General features: G+C 42.9%; 1 protein-coding gene across 4 annotated transcripts in view; it reads right to left on the reverse strand.

Moving 5' to 3' along the window:
• PTPRG (protein tyrosine phosphatase receptor type G) overlaps nucleotides 1-21969 on the reverse strand; it is a 565261-nt gene that overhangs the window by 83932 nt on the left and 459360 nt on the right. For 3 of the 4 annotated variants that reach the window (XM_033141322.1, XM_033141320.1, XM_033141319.1), the window contains 4 exons: nucleotides 12412-12596; nucleotides 8711-8819; nucleotides 7074-7123; nucleotides 4577-5480 (listed from right to left, as the gene is read on the reverse strand). In XM_033141322.1, the coding sequence (XP_032997213.1) occupies nucleotides 4577-5480; nucleotides 7074-7123; nucleotides 8711-8819; nucleotides 12412-12596 (1248 nt within the window). The remainder of the gene's footprint in view (nucleotides 1-4576; nucleotides 5481-7073; nucleotides 7124-8710; nucleotides 8820-12411; nucleotides 12597-21969) is intronic. The other variant, XM_033141323.1, reaches the window with a different exon arrangement.

Here is a 21969-nt window from a genome sequence, read left to right on the forward strand (position 1 = left end):
GCTTGTTTTAAAAAAATAAAAAATAAAAAATTCTGTACGACTGAAATTCAGACAGTAACACTGAAGGCCTAGGCGTACAGAGGCTAAATGAGCCCCAACACACAAAGGATCGTCTTGGTGACCATGCCTATTGAAGGGAGAAGATCAAAGCATATCAGGGTAAATAGGGGAGAAAGGGAGGGAGGTGCAGTATTCCAATGAGGCAATGTCCAGTCACCTATTGGTTTAATCCAGGGGTCAGCAAACATCTTAAGCAGTGGGCCAGTCCACTGTCCCTCAGACGTTGTGGGGGGCCGGACTATATTTTGAAAAAAGAAAAAAAAATGACGCAAGAGCACCATGAGCCCCGGTGGCTGCTTACCTGTGTCTTGCGAGCGGAAGGGGCTGGCAGCGGTGAGATGATGAGCAGCGCGCAAAAAGGCCCAGGAGAGGGGCGGCTTTAAATGACGGCCGCTCAAGAGCTGCTGCTGCTGGCACCAACAAAGCTCACCCCCTTCCTCCTCTAGGCAGGGCAGGGAGAAGCCAGGAGGAGGGAGGGAGGAGGTGCTGCCGCCGTGGGAGGGAGAGGGAGGGAGAGGGAAAGAATGCATGTGCTGGAAATCCACGTGGTGATTCCTGGACCGTCCATGGGCCAGATCCAGAAGGCAATTGGGCCTGATCCAGCCCACGGACCTTAGTTTGCAGACCCATGGTTCAATCCCTGCAAAGTATTGGGAGGGGAAAATCTGGCTAGATTCCTGATGAACACCTGGAAATCAAACATGGGGATCCTCTTGGTTTTGACAATCGCAGCTGCTTTGCTCCTTTCCCCCTGGACTCCTGGTTTATTTCTCCAGACAAACCCATGAGCCATAGAACAAATCTTGGCTACAGTTTATGGTTTGCCTGGAGTGAAAGAAACCATGATGTAACACAAGGCCGAACTATGGCTCAGTTCACAGCAGCAGAATCAGAGAAGGAACAAAGTGGCTGTGCTCTTCCCTCTGGGAACCTGCACATTTGCTTATGTCCACTAATCCATAGTTTAGATTATACATGCAAATGGGGGTTACTGGCAATGGGCTACGCAAAGCAAAAAAAAAAAAACCCCTCTTAAAATGGCCTCCAGATGGTTGCTGCTCCATACAGTGAGCCATTTCCTAGCCACCAGCTCATCACTCCATGTGGTCAGCCCCCACCATGGGGTTTCTTTCCATGCCACCGCCAATCGTTCCTATCGGCAGTGAGCAGAGGTTCAACTGCACAGACGTTTATGGTGGTCTTATTGTGTGAGAAAGCTCCAAGCAGCTACTGGAACACCAATGTTATCACCAGCCTGAAAAACTGAATGCTTGGAATAAAAAATTGAAAAATAGTCCAGTAGCACTTTAGAGACCAACTAAGACCAAACCTAGTTCTTCAGATACACTGACACGGAAGTCACTAGACCCTAAATGCTTAGAAGATAGATTTGTAACCAATAAACACAAGACACAGAATTAGTATGACAATTGCTAAACATTTATTTAGCAGGAAAGAAAGAAAGTAACACAGTACGCAGAACAGATGTAGGTACAGAATAGACATAATTCAAGTTAGACAAGATGGTATGTGAAAGCAAAGAAGTGAGCTGAGAAAGTAGCACAAAGTGTTCCCTTGTATCCCAAGCCCCTGTTCAAAACTCCTGGCAGATGGGTGGCATATAAACAATCAAAATTTTATTGTTGCTGTTTAGGGTTTGAAGGACAAAGAGATAAAGAAGAGGGAGAAAGGCATTATATAGGGTTGAGATTTGGGGCTCCTATGTGGCCCTCCAGATTTTGCAGGACTACAACTCCCAGCATCCCTGACTTCTGGCCATGCTTGCTAAGGCTGATGGAAGTCGAAGTCCAGCAACATCTGAGGGGCCACAGGTAAGATTCTCCTACTCTGATCTAATGTGTAAGATTTTGTCTTTGTGGGAGGTGCATTGTTGACTTGGTTAAGTTCTTCGGGGGTGTTTGTATCATTATCGCTTGCCACTTCTCACTGAGCTGTTTTTAAATATTGTACAATGCCTTGAATGTTGGAAAATATTTAGAAACAAACTTGCAAGTAAATCAACAAACCTAAGCTGTCAAAAAGTAGCTCCCGACTTTTCTATTGGATGAGTAGAGAAGAGGAAGGAAAAAATAGATAACATCACTGTCACTTTATCCAGGGAAAGCTGGTCTCCCCTCTGCGGGTCTATAGGAAACTGCAATTGTTCTGGAGGCAGCTAACTTTTTTGGGTTGATGGGCTATATTCACTCCCAGCCAACCCTCTGGTGGGCATGTGTCAGTGATGAGTTTGACCACCCCACACTGTCGCATGCATTTTTTTGCATGCACAAACATGCACTCACACACAGAGGACATAACCACAAAACTCCCCAATCTCAGTTGAGATGTGCAGATCAGCTGAGTGTCATCATACCATCACCATTCATCCAATGATTGACTTTATGACTAGGGAAGGGGACATTTATATTTTCATCAGGGGTGGTGGACTGATTGTCTCCTTTATTTTCTTTTTGCAACCAATAAAAAGAATGGCATCATTTGGTGGTGGGGATTGCTTAGGGGATGGATTAGGTCTCCCCAGATGGGGAATGGATCAGCCACTTCTGAACAATTCCTTCCATTCATTTCTTCAATGGATGCAATTTTTATTCAATATACTCCTACTGCCAACTTCCAAACAGGACTAAGTTATAAGTCCATGGTAGGTGGTAAAATCTGGCATTATATTTGATCCTCTCCCATTTTGGGGGACTCTGGCGTTTCCCCATCGATTCTCAGGTATTCAATCAAATGGGACTGAGTTCCTCCCAGTGCTGGGAAAACATTGGATGATTATTACTTCTTCTCTAACAACCAAGTATTTAAACAATCCATTTTAAACGTTTTTGAAAACATTACTAATAGACCAATAATTCAATTCACATTTAGCTAACGATGTAGCTTCCAGGATCATATGTGGAGGTGTGTTTGTGTGCATGTCTGCAAGACTGGCCCTTCATTAGTCCTTTTCAAATCCTCTACAGAGAATAATGTCAAAAAAAGGAGGCTGGGCGCCCAAGTCAGTATTTCATTTTTGAATGTGAGCTCTTTTAGAACTCCTGGGCAAATGCCATCTTATCTGGTTGAATCACCCCTCCCAAAACCAATGAATTTGCTCCAAAATCTCTTCTGTGCAACTTTTTCTTCCAATTCACCATCCAAGAAGAATTGTTGGAGTGTGGCCTCTTTCCTATACCCTCTTTGTGGAGGCAGATGCAAAGAACTCATTTATCCTGTCATCCTTGAGTGCTCCTCTTACACAGTGGTGGTCCAGTGGCCCTACTGTTCCTTCGGCAGGCCTCCTCTATACAATGTATTTGAGAAACAAAATTGTAGGGTTTTTTTTTAAAAAAAAAATTTGCCCCCTTGCACCCAATATCCCTTTGTTTTACATGCAATACACATGGCAGAAATTATGTTCTTGAGTTTTCCCCAAACTGACTTGGATTGCACTTCCACTTTTTAAAGGATGGCTTTTACTCTTTTATTAGCTTCTGTGCCTTCCCGCCCCACTATTGTTTAATATGATTTTATTTAACGATATTGCCCGTGACTAAAAACAACAGCAAAAGAGGCAAAGGACAAAAGAGGCTGGAAGAAAACAGGAGAGAAAAAGTGCAGTAATTTACATTAAGCAGATTGGTGGGAGAAATTGAAGAAATCTACCAGCCTCTGAGCTCAATAAACAGAACACTGGTGCACACCCAAACTCACACCTACACAGAGAGAAATTCAGGCATGCAAGTAAATTGAGAAACAGGATACCGAGTTTAAAATTAGCCAACAGGAGGAAGATGTCACCCCCAGCTTCTTACATAGTAGATCTGCCCATATACTGAGTGAATTTTGAGTTCTGAAACCAGGTACAATAGCACTAGAGGACTGCTTGTCCTGTTTGCCAAATGGAAACTGTCTAGAGTAACCCAAACACTGATTAAAGTGGACATGGCAATGGGGGTGATGTGTGAAGTCATGAACCCAGGCTTCTATAAAAGACCCACAAATGAAAAGAAGCTTGGGAGGTGTGTGGGTGTGTGATCAACCAAGGCTACTTAATACGAGTTGAATGTGGTTCAAAGTATGCCTACACCTATTGCAGTTATTCCATTCTCTAGCAACATTTGGGGGTGATGCTTCCAATGCAAGCAAGATGAATCTTCTTAGGAAGGTGTGGATAATTGTCACAAGACACAGACACTCCTACACAAAAAACTATTTATTTCCATTCAGGGTTTATGACATCTATCCTTCCTTTCACTGCCACAGATCTGGATGTTAGGTTCCATACTGAAAAATTTAATGCACGAAACAATCATGAGCACAGTAATTACAAAAGGGTTTGCTAGAACGTGTAATGAGGTTTCCTGAAAGCATGAGCCCAAATGTTGGTGCTACAACACTTCAAAAGCAGCCGAAAAGCATCAGTGACATTTTGTTTTGATGAACAATTTTTGACACACTCCCAGTCCCCTGACCCCACACTTTCCCCTCCCTGGTACCTGCACAGTTAACTCACCTGGATTAATTGTAATAAATCTGTTGTCTTTTGGTAAGGGTGTGGTTGATGCTGTCTCTGGTCTTCTTGGAATTTCTCGAGTGTATTGTTCATTTGTGTATGCTGGTGGCACTTGGGTGGAAGGGACTGTTTCGTATTGAGAGTCTGTTTCCGTATCTCCTTCTTGTCCGGGACTCCTACCTGTTGGGAAAATGTTTTGGCTTTGCCCTTGATCAGGTATGGTTTTATTCCCTCCCTCCGTAGTCCTGTTGGGAGCAAGAGTGGTGCCTGTAGCTTCAGTGTTATCCTGTACCTCGGCAGCCTCAGTCGTAGCATTTTTCTCTCTTTTTTCCGAATCCTTTTCTCTCTCTTCTTCATGCTCTCTCTCCCCATCCTCGCTCTCGCTTTTCTCATCCTTTTCCCCATCCTCTGCGCCTTCACTGTCTTTTGTGAGGGCGGAATCGCTTTCCGGGGCTGGAGAAGAAGATAAAGCCTCAGTGGTAGCAAGGACGGGCCTCGCCGACTGTTTATTGGTCGACGCAGATGTCGGGAGGCGAGTTGGCCAAACGGTACTAGGAAAAGAGGAAATGCCACTACTGCTAAACCCGAGGCCTGCAAGCAAAGTGCTGGTGACCACAGAGGCCACCGTTGCCTGGCTCCCACTGGAGGAAGGCCCCATTCCAGTTGCCATGGATACAAAGGAAAAGGGGAGGCCTGAGGAAGTCCAAGTAGAAGATCCAGAACTGATGGGAGCCATGTCGGCTGATGGTGCAGGAGAAGCTGTAGGCTTGAAGAAATCACCAGGGGGAACAAGAGAAGAAAACACAGCAGAGAGAGCATCAGTAGAGGTACCTGACATGCTACCTCGGCTCTTTTTTCCTTTTGATTTCCTTTTCTTTCCAAACACTCCATGCTGCCCATTATTCTGTTTAAATAAGACAAGTATATTTAAACAATTGTGGTTAAAGCTAGCCGGCAAAACAACACAGAGATTCACAAGACAAAGAAAACAGAAGGCTGAAGACAAACTATGTTACGACTGAGGCCCAGCTCAAATCAGAGCCAGAGTCACAGTTTCCTCCTTTAAGATGAAGGAAGGCATAGCAACGAATTTCACAGGCTGTGGCATTTGGGTTTATTACCCTCCCACCCCCACCCCCGCATGCAGGTATGATCTACTCCAGTGTTTTTCAACCTTTTTTGGGCAAAGGCACACTTGTTTCATGAAAAAAATCACGAGGCACACCACCAATATAGGCACAGAGTTAAAAAATTAACTCTGTGCCTATATTGACTATATATAAAGTAATTTTTCAATTTTTCCCGCGGCACACCAGGCAACATCTCGCGGCACACTAGTGTGCCGCAGAACAGTGGTTGAAAAACACTGATCTACTCAAGAGTTAAACTATTCTAAATCCAATTGCTTTCAGTAGGTGAGTTAAAGCAACAGAGGCTTAAATCTCCCCCACTGAAAAAAAATAGGATTTTGAAAAATAATTCTAGGTGGCTTGCATTAAAAACTTTTAAATAATGCTATATTGTTTTTCTGCATCTCTGGGGAATTTCCACTTGAATTCCATTTTGTCAAGACGTTTTTACTCAGCTCCAAACAATATAAAATAATAAGTAAAACATAGGGCTGTGTAGTGCATTTGCTATATTTTGCTGCCCCACTATAATTTTGTTTGAGATTTAATTTTCATTTTGTTTAGCACACAGTAAAATGTTATTATGTTTAGCTTGGTGGCACATCCTTACCTACTTCTTTTAAATAATAAAAAAGGATATGACCTTTCTGCCAACCCACTGCTCAGTTTTAAATAATGGAATACAGTCTAACAGATGAAGCAGAAAAGGAAAAAGGTATGGGAAGAGTTTGTGGATTAAAAAATAATAATCTAATATCAATTAGATTAGACCTACAAGTTTCACTTCCCTGATAGTTTTATCCTATTATAAAGCTTCACCCAGTTTTCATCAATCTTATGCTTGCAATAGAAGAAGGAATTTTGAACATCATTCTAGCACATATCATTGATGTTTAGAATTGTTTACTTTTTACTGCTGACTGTGTGGCTGCTATCAAAAGCCAGTTCCAAATAGGACCAAACAAAACCCAAAATAAAATGGTGATACTATGTTCTCACTCTTTTGATTCACATCAGCAGGTTCCCCTCAATTAATTACAATGCTCTTTGGTGTATTATTCAGTGTAAAAACACACCCCCCCCAAAAAAAATCCAGTTTAACTAACTTGCTTTAATTTAACACATTCAAACATATCTGTATAGTCCTAGGATCATAAGTAATACTGAGTTATAACCAATGATGAAAAACAAAAAAAAAAAAGAACTCTGCATCAAAATCCTTGGATCCTTTGAATTTAAATCACAGCGTTTAAATCAGTACTTTAAATCAGGACATTTACTATATAACGCTGCCACCTGCTGGAGAGAACATTGAAGTATTTTTTTTAAATGCTTTTCTATTCAATTTCATAACTCAAGTCACTTACCACTCCTGTTTTTACTATTCTGGTCCCTTCAAAAATTCGAGTAGTATTAGCTGGGGAAGGAAAAAGTAATAATAATGTTTAAGTGGATAAAGCTGCAAACAACATTAAACACTATAATTTTATGTTTTTATCATTTCAGTTTCTAGCCCAATGATCCCAGGGTGAGTTACAGTAAAAATAAATAAAAAATGTTTTTTCAATAGCTTTTATTGAGGCAGAGGGGAACTATAAACAAGCTTATTCCTTGGAATGAGAATTGAGACTTCTAAATACTGTCCCCTACCCTTGCTCTCAAACTGCGGGAGGCAGTGAAGGATAGGCGTGCCTGGCGTGCTCTGGTCCATGGGGTCACTAAGAGTCGGACACGACTGAACGACTGAACAACAACAAAAACCCTTGCTCTGCATTCCCACAACCCAGTAATGCATACTACAAGATGGAATTTCCTATCATTATACTTTTCTTGCTTTTCCTGTCAAACCATCTCTTATCCCTCCCCACCCCAAGCCCTGCTACCTCAGTCTTTAGGCAGCCAGGGGTCAACACTTGTAACTAACTGGGCATGTGTGGAGATGCCACCACAAATGACAGGCCTTGTGTAAATATAAAACGGCCATCGAGGGCCCAGTCCAGCCTTGTGCAAGGGAGGCAGGCTTCTGTTTCTGGAATTAAAAGTTCAATTATTACTGCTGACACAATTGCCTCAGTTTGGATCTGCATCTGTGTCAGTAGAAACATTGTCAGGATTACATCATAGGAGTGGCTGAATACCCAGCTGTGTTTCTGTGTCTGCAGCTTCAGACAGGCAGACATTTTTGAGGATCAAACTCTCCTTCCTGAGAGGTGTATATGATTTTAAAATATTTAAGCTCTCCCCAGGACTTGATCTGCTTGAATACAAAGAGGCATATACTCTCTGATAGCTACCAGGTTTTTTTTTTTTTAAGGGGACTGTAACACATTTCAAACACAGGAGATGTGAGAACACGTCACTAAACCTGAGCACGGGGTCATAAGAACAAGACCACTGTTGTGAATGCCATTGGTCTTTATTATTATTATTATTATTATTATTATTATTATTATTATTATTATTATTATTATTACTCTGCAAGAAAAACACTTTCACGGTTTTCAACATTACAGCCCCATTTGCAATGTCAAACCCATAGCAATACATAGCTGGTACAGTTGGGGTTGGTATATGACAGCAAGCAATTTACACCTACTGGGAAAAGGATTAGCCATAGGAGGAGGAGTAACAATTTAAGATTTGCTCTTCCAGATTTTTTTTTTTAGAACATTTAAAGAACTTTTTAGCCCACTCCATTATTTTTCTCGGGATTCATATTGCACCTGAAGTATGCTGGATCTGCAACAATAGCACTGGCCAAGGGTCAGTTCTCTCCCCCAATTTGGGTTGATGGAAATGAACTCAGTGGTTTGTCATACTGTGAATCATGTCAGCAAAGTTTTCTCTTTAAATTGCGTTTCCACTTTATGCAATTTTTATAAAAGCACTGTTCCTAAATACCATGGCAGCTTGACCGCCCCTCCCCCCCCGACTTTAAACTCTACACACTTTTCCCTGGCCAAGGGAACATTACAAGAGAACAGAATAATTGCATGGTTTTTACCTTTAAAGAGCATTGTCTGGCTAAAATCACTGCGCATGTCATTTCGGCACACTGCTTGAACTCTGAACAGATAAAGGATGTCAGGTGAGACATGGCTAATGATGGCTTTCTGTTTAAAAAAAATAGATATTATTCAGTTTTATCCCTCCCAACTGGATTCTGAACGATCAGTCTGTAAAACAAAAAGAAAACTTAGAAGAGAGTTTACACGAGGGGCAAGCTTATCAGAGAGAAACCCCACCCCCTGGAGCAGGATCTGTGTTGAGGAGAAATGCCAAAAGGCACAGAGGAACATACAAATTTTGTGCAGCTCTTTGGGCAGAAGGAAACGTCAGTCTTTGTGTATAATAAGCAGTTGGGCGCCAAATGAAACTAGCAATGAGGGGATCTGCGGAATCATATAACCCAGCCATGCCTGACTTCAGAGTGTTAGAGGAGCATCTGTCTGCACAGGAAGAGGCAGTGGCAAAGATCAGCTACCATTTAGCAGTTGCCTTTGTGAAGCAGAGATGCCACAGGGGAGTGCGACTCAGGCCCAGAATACAAATTTCTAAGTCGCTGGAAGGAACGCACAATGCACCAAGTTCAACCATTCTGTTCCAGGGGTGGGGAACCCTTTTAAGCCCAGCGGCCATTGTTTCTCTCTGGACAACCTTCCCGCACTGTCAGAATTCAAGGACATATTCCAGCCAGGCAAAAACATTCAAGGAAGGTGCAAAGCAGCTCCAATAGGGGATGTAGGTGGGGACGAGGTCTGGACTTGCAGAGATTCCTGAGGGTCAGAAAGAGAGGCTTGAAGAGCTGGATGTGACCACCAGGGCTGAACTGGCCCTCCAAATGCTGTTGATTCTACTTCCCATCAGCCCCAGCCAGCACAACTACTGGAACGGAAAATGGGAGGTAGAGTCCAGCAACATGTTCCCTAGCCCATCCCTGCCCTAAGGGGACCAAAACGCATTTACAAATATTTATACGATAAAGAGATACGGTACCAGAGTTTTGGAACTGGGTTTGTAATGGCTTTTAGTCAAACACAGCAAATGATTTACAAATATTCCAAAAATAAAACGATAAAAGCAGCTGGTAAACAGAATTTTCAAAGTATGGAGGGAGGCTCCAGATTTCTGTCCCTTTGCCATATGGTCATAATGTATCAGATACTAAAGGTCTGTGTGACCTTCTGACTTGGCTAGCCTCAACGTGACTCAAAATCCAGGACAGGCCTCATCAGAAAAAGCTTACGTGTGCTGGGTGTCATAAAATCCTTGTCTGTGTAATCAAAAGTTTGCTTTCGCTAGGCACAATGGAAAGATTATTCTAGTCGCTCTGGCAGAATTTATTTCGGTCAAGAAATCAGAAGGCTTTCTTTGGGTCATGCACTCATCAGACGTTTTCCATGGAGACGGACGATGTGAAAACTAGACTATTCCCTAAAACTAGTCTTTAAGCTAGTTTTTAAAAAATTGAGGACTTTTTCACTGGATCCTTGGTTCACACATCATGTCAGGTCGCTTTGGAAGGTCAGAAGACCCTCAGAACAGAAGGGCTGAAGCCCACCCTCACCCCCGGTGCTACAAACTCTCTGCCTGCCAGGTTCCTCATTTTCCTCAATTACAGGAAGACTCCTGGGCTAGGCACTCTTTTTATCACTGCTAGTGATAAAATATTCATGGTTGAATATTCTACCATTTTCTAATCTGCCCCAAAGACCCAAGGGTAGGGGAAAAACCTATTTGCTCCTGCAGATGGGAGGGCATAAAATAAATCCTTCCCTTTTCAAGGCTCCATTACTTATTGCCGCCCAAAAAAGTTTCAAAAACAAACCACTCATCCATCTCCCATGCAATTGGGATGCGGATTGTTAGGGCAGACATTTTCATAGGGTAATCTGGTGGAGAGAGAGGGTGTGTGCCTTTCTCCCCATGTAAATCATTCTCTCCGCCCCCATCTCCAGCCCACCAAATAGTTCTAGAAGAACAAGACTGAGAAGGCACAGGGAAGAAAATGCACATGGAGTAGCAGCTGAGAAGCCCAGGGGGTAAAAAAACAAAACCAACCCCCCCCCCCGTCCAGTTAGGCTGCCATCCTCTTGGCCACAGATTGATGCTGGCTAGAAATCATGATTCTAAAGTGCCAATTATTATAGCATCTGTAATAGCTAAGCAATCAATTCTAAAGCAATGAAAATGAATGGAAATTGTGCGACAGCCATTCCTGGGGGACTACACCCTATGTTTGTAACTAGATCTTTTTCCCCCTGATTAATGCACTCTGTTCTTTTTACTAATTAGAAACGGGGGTGGGTGGGTGGGGGAAATAATCTCCCTTAAGAGTGCGAAATGATGACAAGTTTGAGATTATAATGCAGCCCTAACCTTGGGCACCTTTCAGAAGATTGCTTTCTGATTTCATGAAGCACATCACTCCCTAACGCGACCCAGATAACAACTTCTAGTGGGGGGAAATTGAAAATATAAATGGAAATTAAGTAAAAGAACCTCAATCTAAGAGAGAATAAGACATGTATTATTCTATAAACTGATTGAATGGTTACCCAAGGAGTGTGTAGTTGCAAAGGAAGAGAAAGGATAACTGTCATTAGAAATTTCACTCATTGTGGCTGCATTTTTATGTGCATATACAATTACTGATTTCATTATTCCAGAAGCTTGCTTTGATTAACAATAAACTGAGCCCTTTCAAAATGGAATATGTCACTTTCATTCTAGACACATGGAATTTTAAAGTCTTGTACAGTTATCGCTTGCCTCTGCTTGGGCAGCAAGTTGAATGCCAAGTAGATCCCACCTTAAGTGCTAGACCAATATTCCAGCCCATATAGACTGCCCTGATTTGGGCTTATGTCTCTTCTCAAATTTAAGCCACCTGTTACAAAGGTACATATACTACATGTACTGCCGGCTCCAAAGGCCAAATCCTGTGAACGAACAATGGCTGTGCTAACATGAACAACCTCAGGATATAGCTCATCTCCTATTCACAATAAGGACCATTAGAGGGATTTGCAACTTCTGCCATAAAGCGGGATGGAGAACCTATGGGCATTCAGATGTTGTTGGGACTCCAGCTCCCATCAACCTCAGCCAGCACAGCCAATGGTCAGGGGTGCTGGGAGTTGGAGTCCAGCAACATCCAGAGGGCCACAGATCCCTTAGTATGAAGCAACATGCAGGGAAGCAAGTTCCTTCCATCATCAAGCTTAACTTGTTTCCAAGCTGAAGGGTTAGGAAGCTGCTTCATAATGAATCAGATCACTGATCCATTTAGTATTATCTACAGTGACTGGCAGTGGCTCTCCGGAGTTTCTGGCAGGATTCTCTCCTGGTCCTGGAAATGGTAGGGGTTGAACTTGGGACCTTCTGAATGCAAAGCAGATGCTCTATCTCTGACCCTACGGTCCTTCCCCATAGAGTTATAAGTGCAATACAAGAAGAAGAAGAAGAAGGTGTTTGGCCATTCCTCCTATACCTATACAAACCAAGAATCAGATTCAGATGTTTTGAAGTTGTGGAACAGTGCACAGATACCAACAAACACCGTATGTGTGTTAAAAGGAGTTAGGCAGAAACCATTCATTCAGCTTAAGACCCAAGTGATTCATCCCCCAGCCATCTACTGAGGAAACAACACAGTAAGGCTATCTTAACACTAATGGCAACTTCCGATGCTGTGGTTTTTACCAGGTCCTTGTCGCTGTCCTTGGTGAAGGTTTTTTCCTTTTCATCTTCGTTTTTAGCCCAGCTGTAGGAAATCATATAGTTCATAATGGGAGGGTGGTAGATCATCTCCGGTTGATTCCACGTCACCAGCAAGGCGGTTCTGTTCACTGGCTGCACTTTCATGTTGACAGGCGGAGTACTGCAAACTAAGCAAAAAGGGGAACAAATAAATATGCCATACCTCTAAAGCGCCGGGAGAAATAAAAGTCTCTTAAGCATTAATTTAGAAGCCTGATCTAATCTTGAGTGGAAAACACTTCACTACCACTATAAGCAGTTATTGCTGCAACCCCTCTTGCTTTCTTTTCTACCTCCCTCCTCCTCTAAGGACTTTTCAAACCATGACAGTGAGTCCATATCTTGGTGCCACAACAAGGGACAGGAAAGTATCACTGACGCTGGGGATTCAGGGAGGCTTGTAACGTACGAACTGCACCTGTCAGGCCCATAGCTTCTAAAATTAGCTCACCAGGAGAAAATACAAGACAGAGAAGAGAGCCTGTATGGGTAGTTTATACACACCAATTACTGAAAGCCTGCAACAGCAAATGCCAAATAATTTTCAGTGCAAATGCCAAATAATTGAACCGGAACTGCATACATGTCTTCTGTGATGTGGTTCCTGAGAAAAACCAAGAGACTCTTTATTTTATTTTTTTAATTCCTCTTGCTCATCATCGGCACCTCCCTTTTAAAAGTGTCCACCCGGAGCAGAAGCGACAAATCTTTTTTTTTTTTTTGCCCAGGTTTCCACATTCACCCTTGGCTAATCTCCCATGGACTCTATGGCACTGGTGGGTGTAACTAAAAATGGGTTTGGCCAGCCCATTCTCTCTCGTCTGCAGATGCATGAGACACACACATGCATGAGACACACAGCTGCCCTCTCTTCTCTGCTTATCTGTGCAGCTCAGCCAAGGAAAGGAGTTATCAACCCTTTTCTGCTCATCAAAAGATTGCTCTGATGACTGGGGAGGGTGCAATTTGCATTCCCATCAGGTTATGTTTACTTGAGCTTTTCTTTTTGCTGCCACTGGCAAAATCAGTGACATCTTAGGAGGTGAGCAAAAAATTGCTCGTGGGGAGGCTGGATCATATCCCCAGACCGGGTGGGGTGTGTGAGCCATCCCTGCTTTGGATGACCAGCTATGCTTAAGGTTAGTAGAGAGTAAACAGTTCAGCATTCTTGGAACAGCGATGTGTCTAGATCCCCTGTGCACAAATAAATACGTTAACAAATGAAAGCATTGATAAACGATAATACAGTACAGGATTTTATGCAGAGCTATGCTGCTTACAAGTGCCGAAAGCCTGCACAGCAATAGCAAATGATTTCTGCGAGTGAGGAAGGAACTAGAGACAGTGATCATGATGAAATAAGGAAACCTGAGGGCAAACCTATCTGTGCTCCAGCTGGACAGCAAATTAGTGCATGCCTTTTGTGTGAAATAAGAAGACTGCCGATTTATAACGGCTGAATCAATTTTTTTCTTTAGCAGCAGCAGCAACAACAACAGTGTAAAGGAAATGGAGAACACTAGGTGGCACTAATAGGCTATTGATAAAATGCTGTGCTTTTCCTGCAATAAAGAGAGTTATTTTTAAGCTTAGGAAACTGTGATTCATGAACATAACATCAGGACAGGTCCGCAAACGTTCTTGCCAAATTTTAACCTCAGAGTCCCAGATAATGCCAGATAATGGGGTTTATTTGCTGACAGTGGGAGTTCAAGGTTTCACTCACCATCCTGCCGCATACGCAGAGTGCCTTTCACACATTCAATACACTTCCCAGAGATCTTTGCCAAAGTCTTTTCAATTAGGCCGCCTATTCCTATCACCTATATTGCATTCAGAGGTCATGGTGAAACACTGTAATGGTACTACCTCATGGGCTGGGGCAGATGTAATGCATAACCGCAGTTTATGGATTGTGAGAAGGGCATGGAAACACACAGTAGAGTCCTGAATCGAGGTCTTTCAACCAGGCAATGTTACCTGCCAGGCTGATCTATGATACAGGAAGCTTGAGGGAATTTGTGAATGAGAGAGAGTAGATGATCATGATTTTGTGGCCCACTCCTAAATCATGGGTGCACATTATCTCTGCATGCCATTAGGGTTCGACTATTTCCATTCTGTGTTAGTTTCACATATTTTCAATCAAGGTGTCCCATTCTATCCCAATTCTGCAGATTAAACACACCCACATAAATCACATTTATACTGTGTGCATTTCCCCTAAAACAAGCATTATTGCATGCACTTTACACTAAATACGTAGTTGGACCCCCCCAAAAAAACTACACCTTTTGTACACACAGTTTTGAACTGAAACTGCATTTGCAGAGGTTTGCAGTCCTACTGATGCCTGCATTTTTTTCATGTTTTAGTCAACACACTGCAAATCAGACCTGTTTGCTGAAAAATGGGGACCAAACCAATTTCTCCCACATGCTTGCTTTTGATCCCTTATTCCATAGGTAACTGTCAGTTATGTCTCCAGAGACCTGTCCTCTCATTCTTTGTAAGGTGTGTGGGGGGGGGGGAATCAAGATGGTCCGATATTAAATTAGAAATTAAATTCAAATGGGACCCTGACTTTTCTGAAAACATCTGGTTCATGAATATGACAGGATTGTAAACAAACTTGAACCTCACTATTCAGGATACAGCTTATCTATTCTCAACCATAAACCTGTATCTCTCCGCCACTCCACAGATTAGCTTTCAGCTGACAAACAAAAGAAGACGACTTCAACCCGGTATGGTTCCCCTTCATCACACACACAGCCCAAAAAAACAATGACAAAAATCTGCTGACAGCATACAAATAAATATGGCTAACCTGATCAAAAACACTCACCCACCCCACTCACACAGGAAACCAAAAGACCAAGGCAGCCAACCAACAAGGAACAATCACACCTTACGCCAACCCTGAACTCTCTCACCATCAAAGGAGCACAAACTAACAACAGAGAACCAGCACAAACGACGCTGACACCAAACCATACATATATTAAGTAAAGAAGAAACATCCCCACCCCACCCATTTCCCCCATCCCCCCCACCTCTCTCCCCCCTTTCTTCCCAATGTCTCAACAAACAAAACTGATGTGTAAAAATGCCGCATGGAAAAATATGAGAGAGACATTGCATACACCTTTGTAAAACAAGAAAAACCTTAATAAAAATAATAAAAAAGATTAGCTTTCAGCTCAGTTCAGCTTGGCTTCTCTTTGCACAGCAAAACTTTAGGCTGACTACAAAAGCAGACTTTTGCAATGGATGGGTGGGGGTCCTGATCATAGCTGGGGTGGGGCAGAGGGGCATTGTGATTGGCCCAGCCTCTTCCAGGGTTCTTCTCATCGTGTACATGGGTGGTGCTGTAGAAATGAATCAAATGAACAGAGCAGGGGGCGAAATCCCTTCAGTGCTGGTAGTCTGTCCCAAGACAAAATATCTGACCATGATGCAAGATGCATCCGCGAGACCTTCTTCAGATTTAGTGCAATAATAGTTACACTTCTGAAAGTTAAATTAATTAAAAAGAATGATGCAGTTGAAGGAGAGGTGTTATTTTTGTTGCACAGGTGTTGATGAAATTTTCATTGTGAATAATTGATGTGGCTATTTAATATGAAAGAATGTATTTGGAAAAAATAGCTGTTGCCATTTATAGGTGTCTTTGTGGGCTTGTTGCAGACCTATTGTTAAAAGTCTTTGACGTTCTGATTAGCTTAGCTGTGGACATAGGAAGCAGGCACAGGGGAGAGACAACGGACAAGGGGAGGGAAAGTGGGGCAGGAACAAACATGGGGGAAATAAGATTTGTGTATCAAAGGCTTCATGGGAAAAGGCAGCCCTTGAAGGAATCTGCGGGCAGTTCTTGCACAGGCCACTTTGTTCAAACCTGGGAGGTATGATCCTGGTGGCATGGAGTAATGCATCCTGCCATGGGAGCATGCCCCGTGCCAGGTTGGTGTGGAATACTGCAGCATGGCACTCTGGGGCTTTTAGCAGGAGATGCCTCCAAAGATGGAAGGAGGCATCCGGCCACCCTGATTCAGCCTCTTGTCTTGCTAAAAGGACTATGAACTTCAGAGTGAAGCTATTTCACATTGAGAAATCTGTACTAACTACCTGATTTATTCACCCCCTCCCCTCCCCACCACCTGCATCCCCAGCCCCCAATTATTCTATGGCACAGGGGAACCGCATACCATGACAAGCGCTAACTAGAATACTTCAACTGACGAGTGAGCAAAAATAATTTTCTTCCCTGTTTATAAAACGAGGCATTTGCTTTATGAATATAGGTAAAGCTGCTGAAGACACAATAGAACCAAAAGCACTTGATCTGATCATTCCAGCCCATGATTTAATTAAGGTGCTACATAATAAAGTAGCTAATAATGCAGCTAACCCCTGAAAGAAAGAAAGAAAGAAAGAAAGAAAGAAAGAAAGAAAGAAAGAAACACAAAGTTCACAGTAATTTGGCAGTCTATAGAATCTGCATCTTTCTGTGTCACTGTTCCCGCTTCGTTCATTATTCTATGATCAAAAGGGGAGAAAGCTTTGCTACCCACCCATTTTTATGTGAGTTTTATCATGCCAATTCCACCAAATTTCTGCTGCAGAAAGCAAGCAAGGGTGAAGGAGCTAATGGGAGTAACAGCATTGCCCAGATTTTATTCACTCCATTTATTGTTTCTGTCCCACTTCTCCTTCCTGAGGGAAGCCCAATGTTTGTATCATTCCGGACGGAAGAGGCAACAGATATACCGTAGAGCTGAGCATTTCATGCACACCCCAAGGTCAAAAGATTCTCCCAGCTCTTGTTATGAGGGGACTCCTTTAGCAGGGAGCATTGCATATCCATGGAAACTCCCTCTGCAACTGAAAGCCCAGATCTTCACAATCACACAGGGAGCCTCCATGAATACCAGTTTCTTCCCACTAACTGTTGGTGGGGCAGAGGTAGTTAACGTGATCTCAGGGGTGAGGCTAAACACAAATCCCTGAAAGCCTGTTGTGCCCATGTTGCCTTTTCCCTCTGAACAGGAAGACAACATGCAACTGAGTTTAGGAAAATAGGAAGTCACTTGACATTGAGTCAGAACACTGGTCCATCCATCTAGCTCGTTGTTGTTGTTCAGTCGTTCAGTCGTGTCCGACTCTTCGTGACCCCATGGACCAGAGCACGCCAGGCACGCCTATCCTTCACTGCCTCTCGCAGTTTGGCCAAACTCATGTTAGTAGCTTCGAGAACACTGTCCAACCATCTCATCCTCTGTCGTCCCCTTCTCCTTGTGCCCTCCATGTTGGCATCAGGGTCTTTTCCAGGGAGTCTTCTCTTCTCATGAAGTGGTCAAAGTATTGGAGCCTCAGCTTCAGGATCTGTCCTTCCAGTGAGCACTCAGGGCTGATTTCCTTCAAAATGGATAAGTTTGATCTTCTTGCAGTCCATGCGACTCTCAAGAGTCTCCTCCAGCGCCATAATTTCAGAGGCATCAATTCTTCGGCGATCAGCCTTCTTTATGGTGCAGCTCTCATTTCCATACATCACTACTGGGAAAATCATAGCTTTAAGTATACAGATTTGGGGCAGGAATCTCTCTCAGTCCTACTTTGAGATGCAGAATACTGAACCTGGGACCTTCTACGAGCAAGGCAAAAGCCCTACCACTGAGTTAAGATCATGCTCTGAAGTCTTTCTCTCTGTTGCAGATATGGGAAAGAAAGACAATGTGAGTTGAGGCTGTTTATGGAGTGTAGGGATTGGAGAATGGTGGAAACCTTGTTTATGGGCATTTCTTCTCTGCTGTTACATAGCACAAGGCCAGCTTATGAAGACAATTTGAGCACGAGATCCCAGAGTGGAGGGGTGGGGGGGCTGATACGTCATTAGGTTGTCTCCATTTACACCTCCGTGCGTCATCAACAAAATGAAAAACAAACAAACCCAAGAACAACAGGTAAAGGACATCAATTCCACTAACGTTAACATTGACCTAACACATGGGATGCGGCCCAATCACCTTCTGAATCCAGCCCGCGGACAGTCCGGGAATCAGCGTGTTTTTACATGAGTAGAGCGTGTCTTTTTATTTAAAATGCACCTCTGGGTTATTTGTGGGGCATAGGAAATAGTTCGTTTTTATTTTTTCCAAAATATAGTTGGGCCCCCCACAAGGTCTGAGGGACAGTGGACCAGCCCCCTGCTGAAACAGTTTGCTGATCACCAACCTAACAGGTTCTGGGATTGAACCTTTGGTGATACCTTATCATCATTATCATCAACAACAACCACCACAGCAGCAATAGCAACAACAAAAACAGCAACAGTAAATTATTTTTACTACAGATACAGTACAGTTACTACAGTAGTAAGTTACTCTGAGGGGTTAGGAACGGGCAAACTATAGGAAGCAAAAAACGACATTGTGACTGAATGCACTTACACATTTGGATTGCATTTGGGGATTAGGAAATACAAGCAAGAGGGACCAAAGGGTGTTTCTAAAAGAGGCCATTAAAAAATGCACGTGCTTTTATAGCACATGCACTAAGCCAGTCCACAAGTTTCATTTGTGTTTGCTTCCCCCCCCCCTTCAAGATTTTCTCTTGGTTCTTTTGAAATCCATCCAAATTCTTCCTTTTTTAAAAAAAACTGGGATCTGTCACTGTTTTGTTCTCTATGACAGATTGTGCCCACTGTTGAAACAAACGTTCTGCTTCAAAGAACCTCAGGTGGTCTTCTCCCTCTTGCAGCTCCCATAACTACGGGAAATATCTTGCTCATATTTCGCGCAAGGGTCACATCCAGACACTCTCAACCTGCTATCACACATTGTATATGTCACACTATAAAACAAGAATTTGCAAACTGAATGAAGACATTCTTCCAGAGACTTCCAGATTCCTTTTATTCATGTCTGTGTCTATATACTCTTGGTATTACAGCTTGCTGAGGCCTACAGAGTAGCAGTGAATTGCTGGAATACAATTCGCAACAGCTCTGAGCATTTCTCATGCTGGCTGGCTCTAACGGGAGTTGGAGGCCCACAACGTCTGCAAGGCCATAAGTTCCCCACCCCTGCTATATATACAGCCTAATCTCAAGACTTGCTATGATCTGGAGAGAGGAAGTTAAAAATCCACAAAGCTCTGTTTCTGTGCAACCACAATTAATTTTAATTATTAAGTGATGTGAGCATCTGATTGATTGTATCAGAGGGTTTTTTAAGGGGTGCAGAGGATGGGTAAAAAGGTAAAGGACCCCTGACAGTTAAGTCCAGTTGCGAACAACTCTGGGGTTGTGGTGCTCATCTTGCTCTATAGGCCGAGGGAACTGGCGTTTGTCCACAGACATTTTTTCCGGGTCATGTGACCAGCATGACTAAGCTGCTTCTGGCAAAACCAGAGCAAAGCACGGAAACGCCGGAGCAGTACCCATTTATCTACTTGCACTTTGACCCGCTTGCGAAATGCTAGGTTGGCAGGAGCTGGGACCGAGCAACGGGAGCTCACCCCGTCGCGGGGATTCGAACCACTAACTTTCTGATTGGCAAGGCTTAGGCTCAGGGGTTTACACCACAGTGCCACCCGCGTCCCTTTAGAGGATGGGTAGGTAGGTATGTATAAAAGGGGAGGGAATCTTTGTTACTAAATTACAAGCAATATGCCCACCAACCACACATATGCATAGATATGTGGCCACAAGACTAGGCTCCCTAGCTTAGGGAAGAGAGTGACTGGCCACCAGAGTAAACGCCCCTTAATGGAAGGCATTTCCTCATTACTGTAAGACAGAGATGGCTAACCTCTTTTGGCCTAAGGACCATATTCACCTTTCACCAAGCCCACCTGACACTCTCACACAAATCTTCCAGGCACACACTCCGCCACAGAAAAACATATTTCCTCCTTGTTAAGTTAATGGGGGGCCATTCCACGCCAAATCACCATGTGCCATGCACTCCCACGACTCAGATTTTCTTCAAAAAAAAAAAAATTATGTGCAGATACCTATGAGAGAATCTCAAATTAATTTTTTAAAGATTTTTTAGTCCAAAATTGGGTGCAGGAGAAATTTTTAAAAATTCTGATTTTCACACAATTTAGGCTAATGCAATTTCTGCATTGGTTTAGAAAAAACCTGTTTTGCTTATTTTCAACCAATTGGGCTTATTTGGGTATTAAAATAAACTAATTTATTAGAAGTGGACGACAGAGGATGAGATGGTTGGACAGTGTTCTCGAAGCGACTGGCATGAGTTTGGCCAAACTGCGAGAGGCAGTGAAGGATAGGCGTGCCTGGCGTGCTCTGGTCCATGGGGTCACGAAGAGTCGGACACGACTGAACGACTGAACAACAACAACAATTTTTGTCTCTTTCAAAGGAAGGTACAAAAATTGTATTAAGTGTCACATAAAAGGGTCACCTACCATTCAAAGGGAATTATTGTCATTTTTGTACTTTGGTAGGTTTGATAAGCCATAGCACGGAAACCACAACTAACACATGTATCATACTTTTTCGTAGAATGGGCTAACCATGAACTTGCTAAGTTTTAAAAATAAGAAGAATGGCTGCTGGTATCACAAAGTCACCAATGGCTACCTATTCCCCTCTGTAGTAGCTGTAGTACTTACAGGAAATGCTGCCAGATTTTGTACACATGCATTGTAGCTTCCTTTTACCTCTCAAGTTTCAGAAGTAAGTGATTTAGAAGAACAAGGACAGACAGACTTGCAGAGGTGTGAGGGCATTATCACACATGATACTTAGCCATCATGCAATTAACAAAAAACTATATATAGACAATGACGACACCAGGCCCTGTTCTCAGGTTGACACGTCAATGAAACTGTACCAATGAAGGAAATGGTGAGAAGGAAAAATATATGACAAGGCAGCAGAAATTTGAAATCCACACATGATGTACCTAATAATAATAATAATAATAATAATAATAATAATAATAATAATGGAAAAATCCAAAGGGAGCACACTGAAAGATGTGATTAGAATCTTACTGATGTGCCAACACGATGCAAGGTACATTATGAAAAGGAAGCATGTGACGAGGATGTAAATACTGGAGGGGGAGAAGAGAGAATTTGTGCGGAATACTTGAGAAATATCACAGATGCCGATTTAGAGTCAACGCCACTTGGTAGGTGCTAATGTAGTAAAATTATAACTGTTCATTAACTAAGTCTAGGATCACAATTAAAGGTGGCACTTGAAGGCAAATCCCCACGGGTGACAAGCAGAGCCATGTGAGGCTCTGGCGAAGGGCAATCTGGCACCTTTGGGGAGGCAATCAGGCATCTGCGCCGGAGAGCTCTGATGTCAAGAGGACACCTCGGGGGACTCTCGGGTAAGTGTTGTGAAGCTTGCAAGAGCACAGTTAATGAGCCCCAAAGCTTAGGAAATGATATAACAAATATACTTCTATAAACAACAATTTATCACCCCAAAATCAGAGATACTGAAGGAAAAGATCT

This window comes from Lacerta agilis, chromosome 2 (assembly GCF_009819535.1).
Source record: "Lacerta agilis isolate rLacAgi1 chromosome 2, rLacAgi1.pri, whole genome shotgun sequence".
Lineage (NCBI taxonomy): Eukaryota > Metazoa > Chordata > Lepidosauria > Squamata > Lacertidae > Lacerta > Lacerta agilis.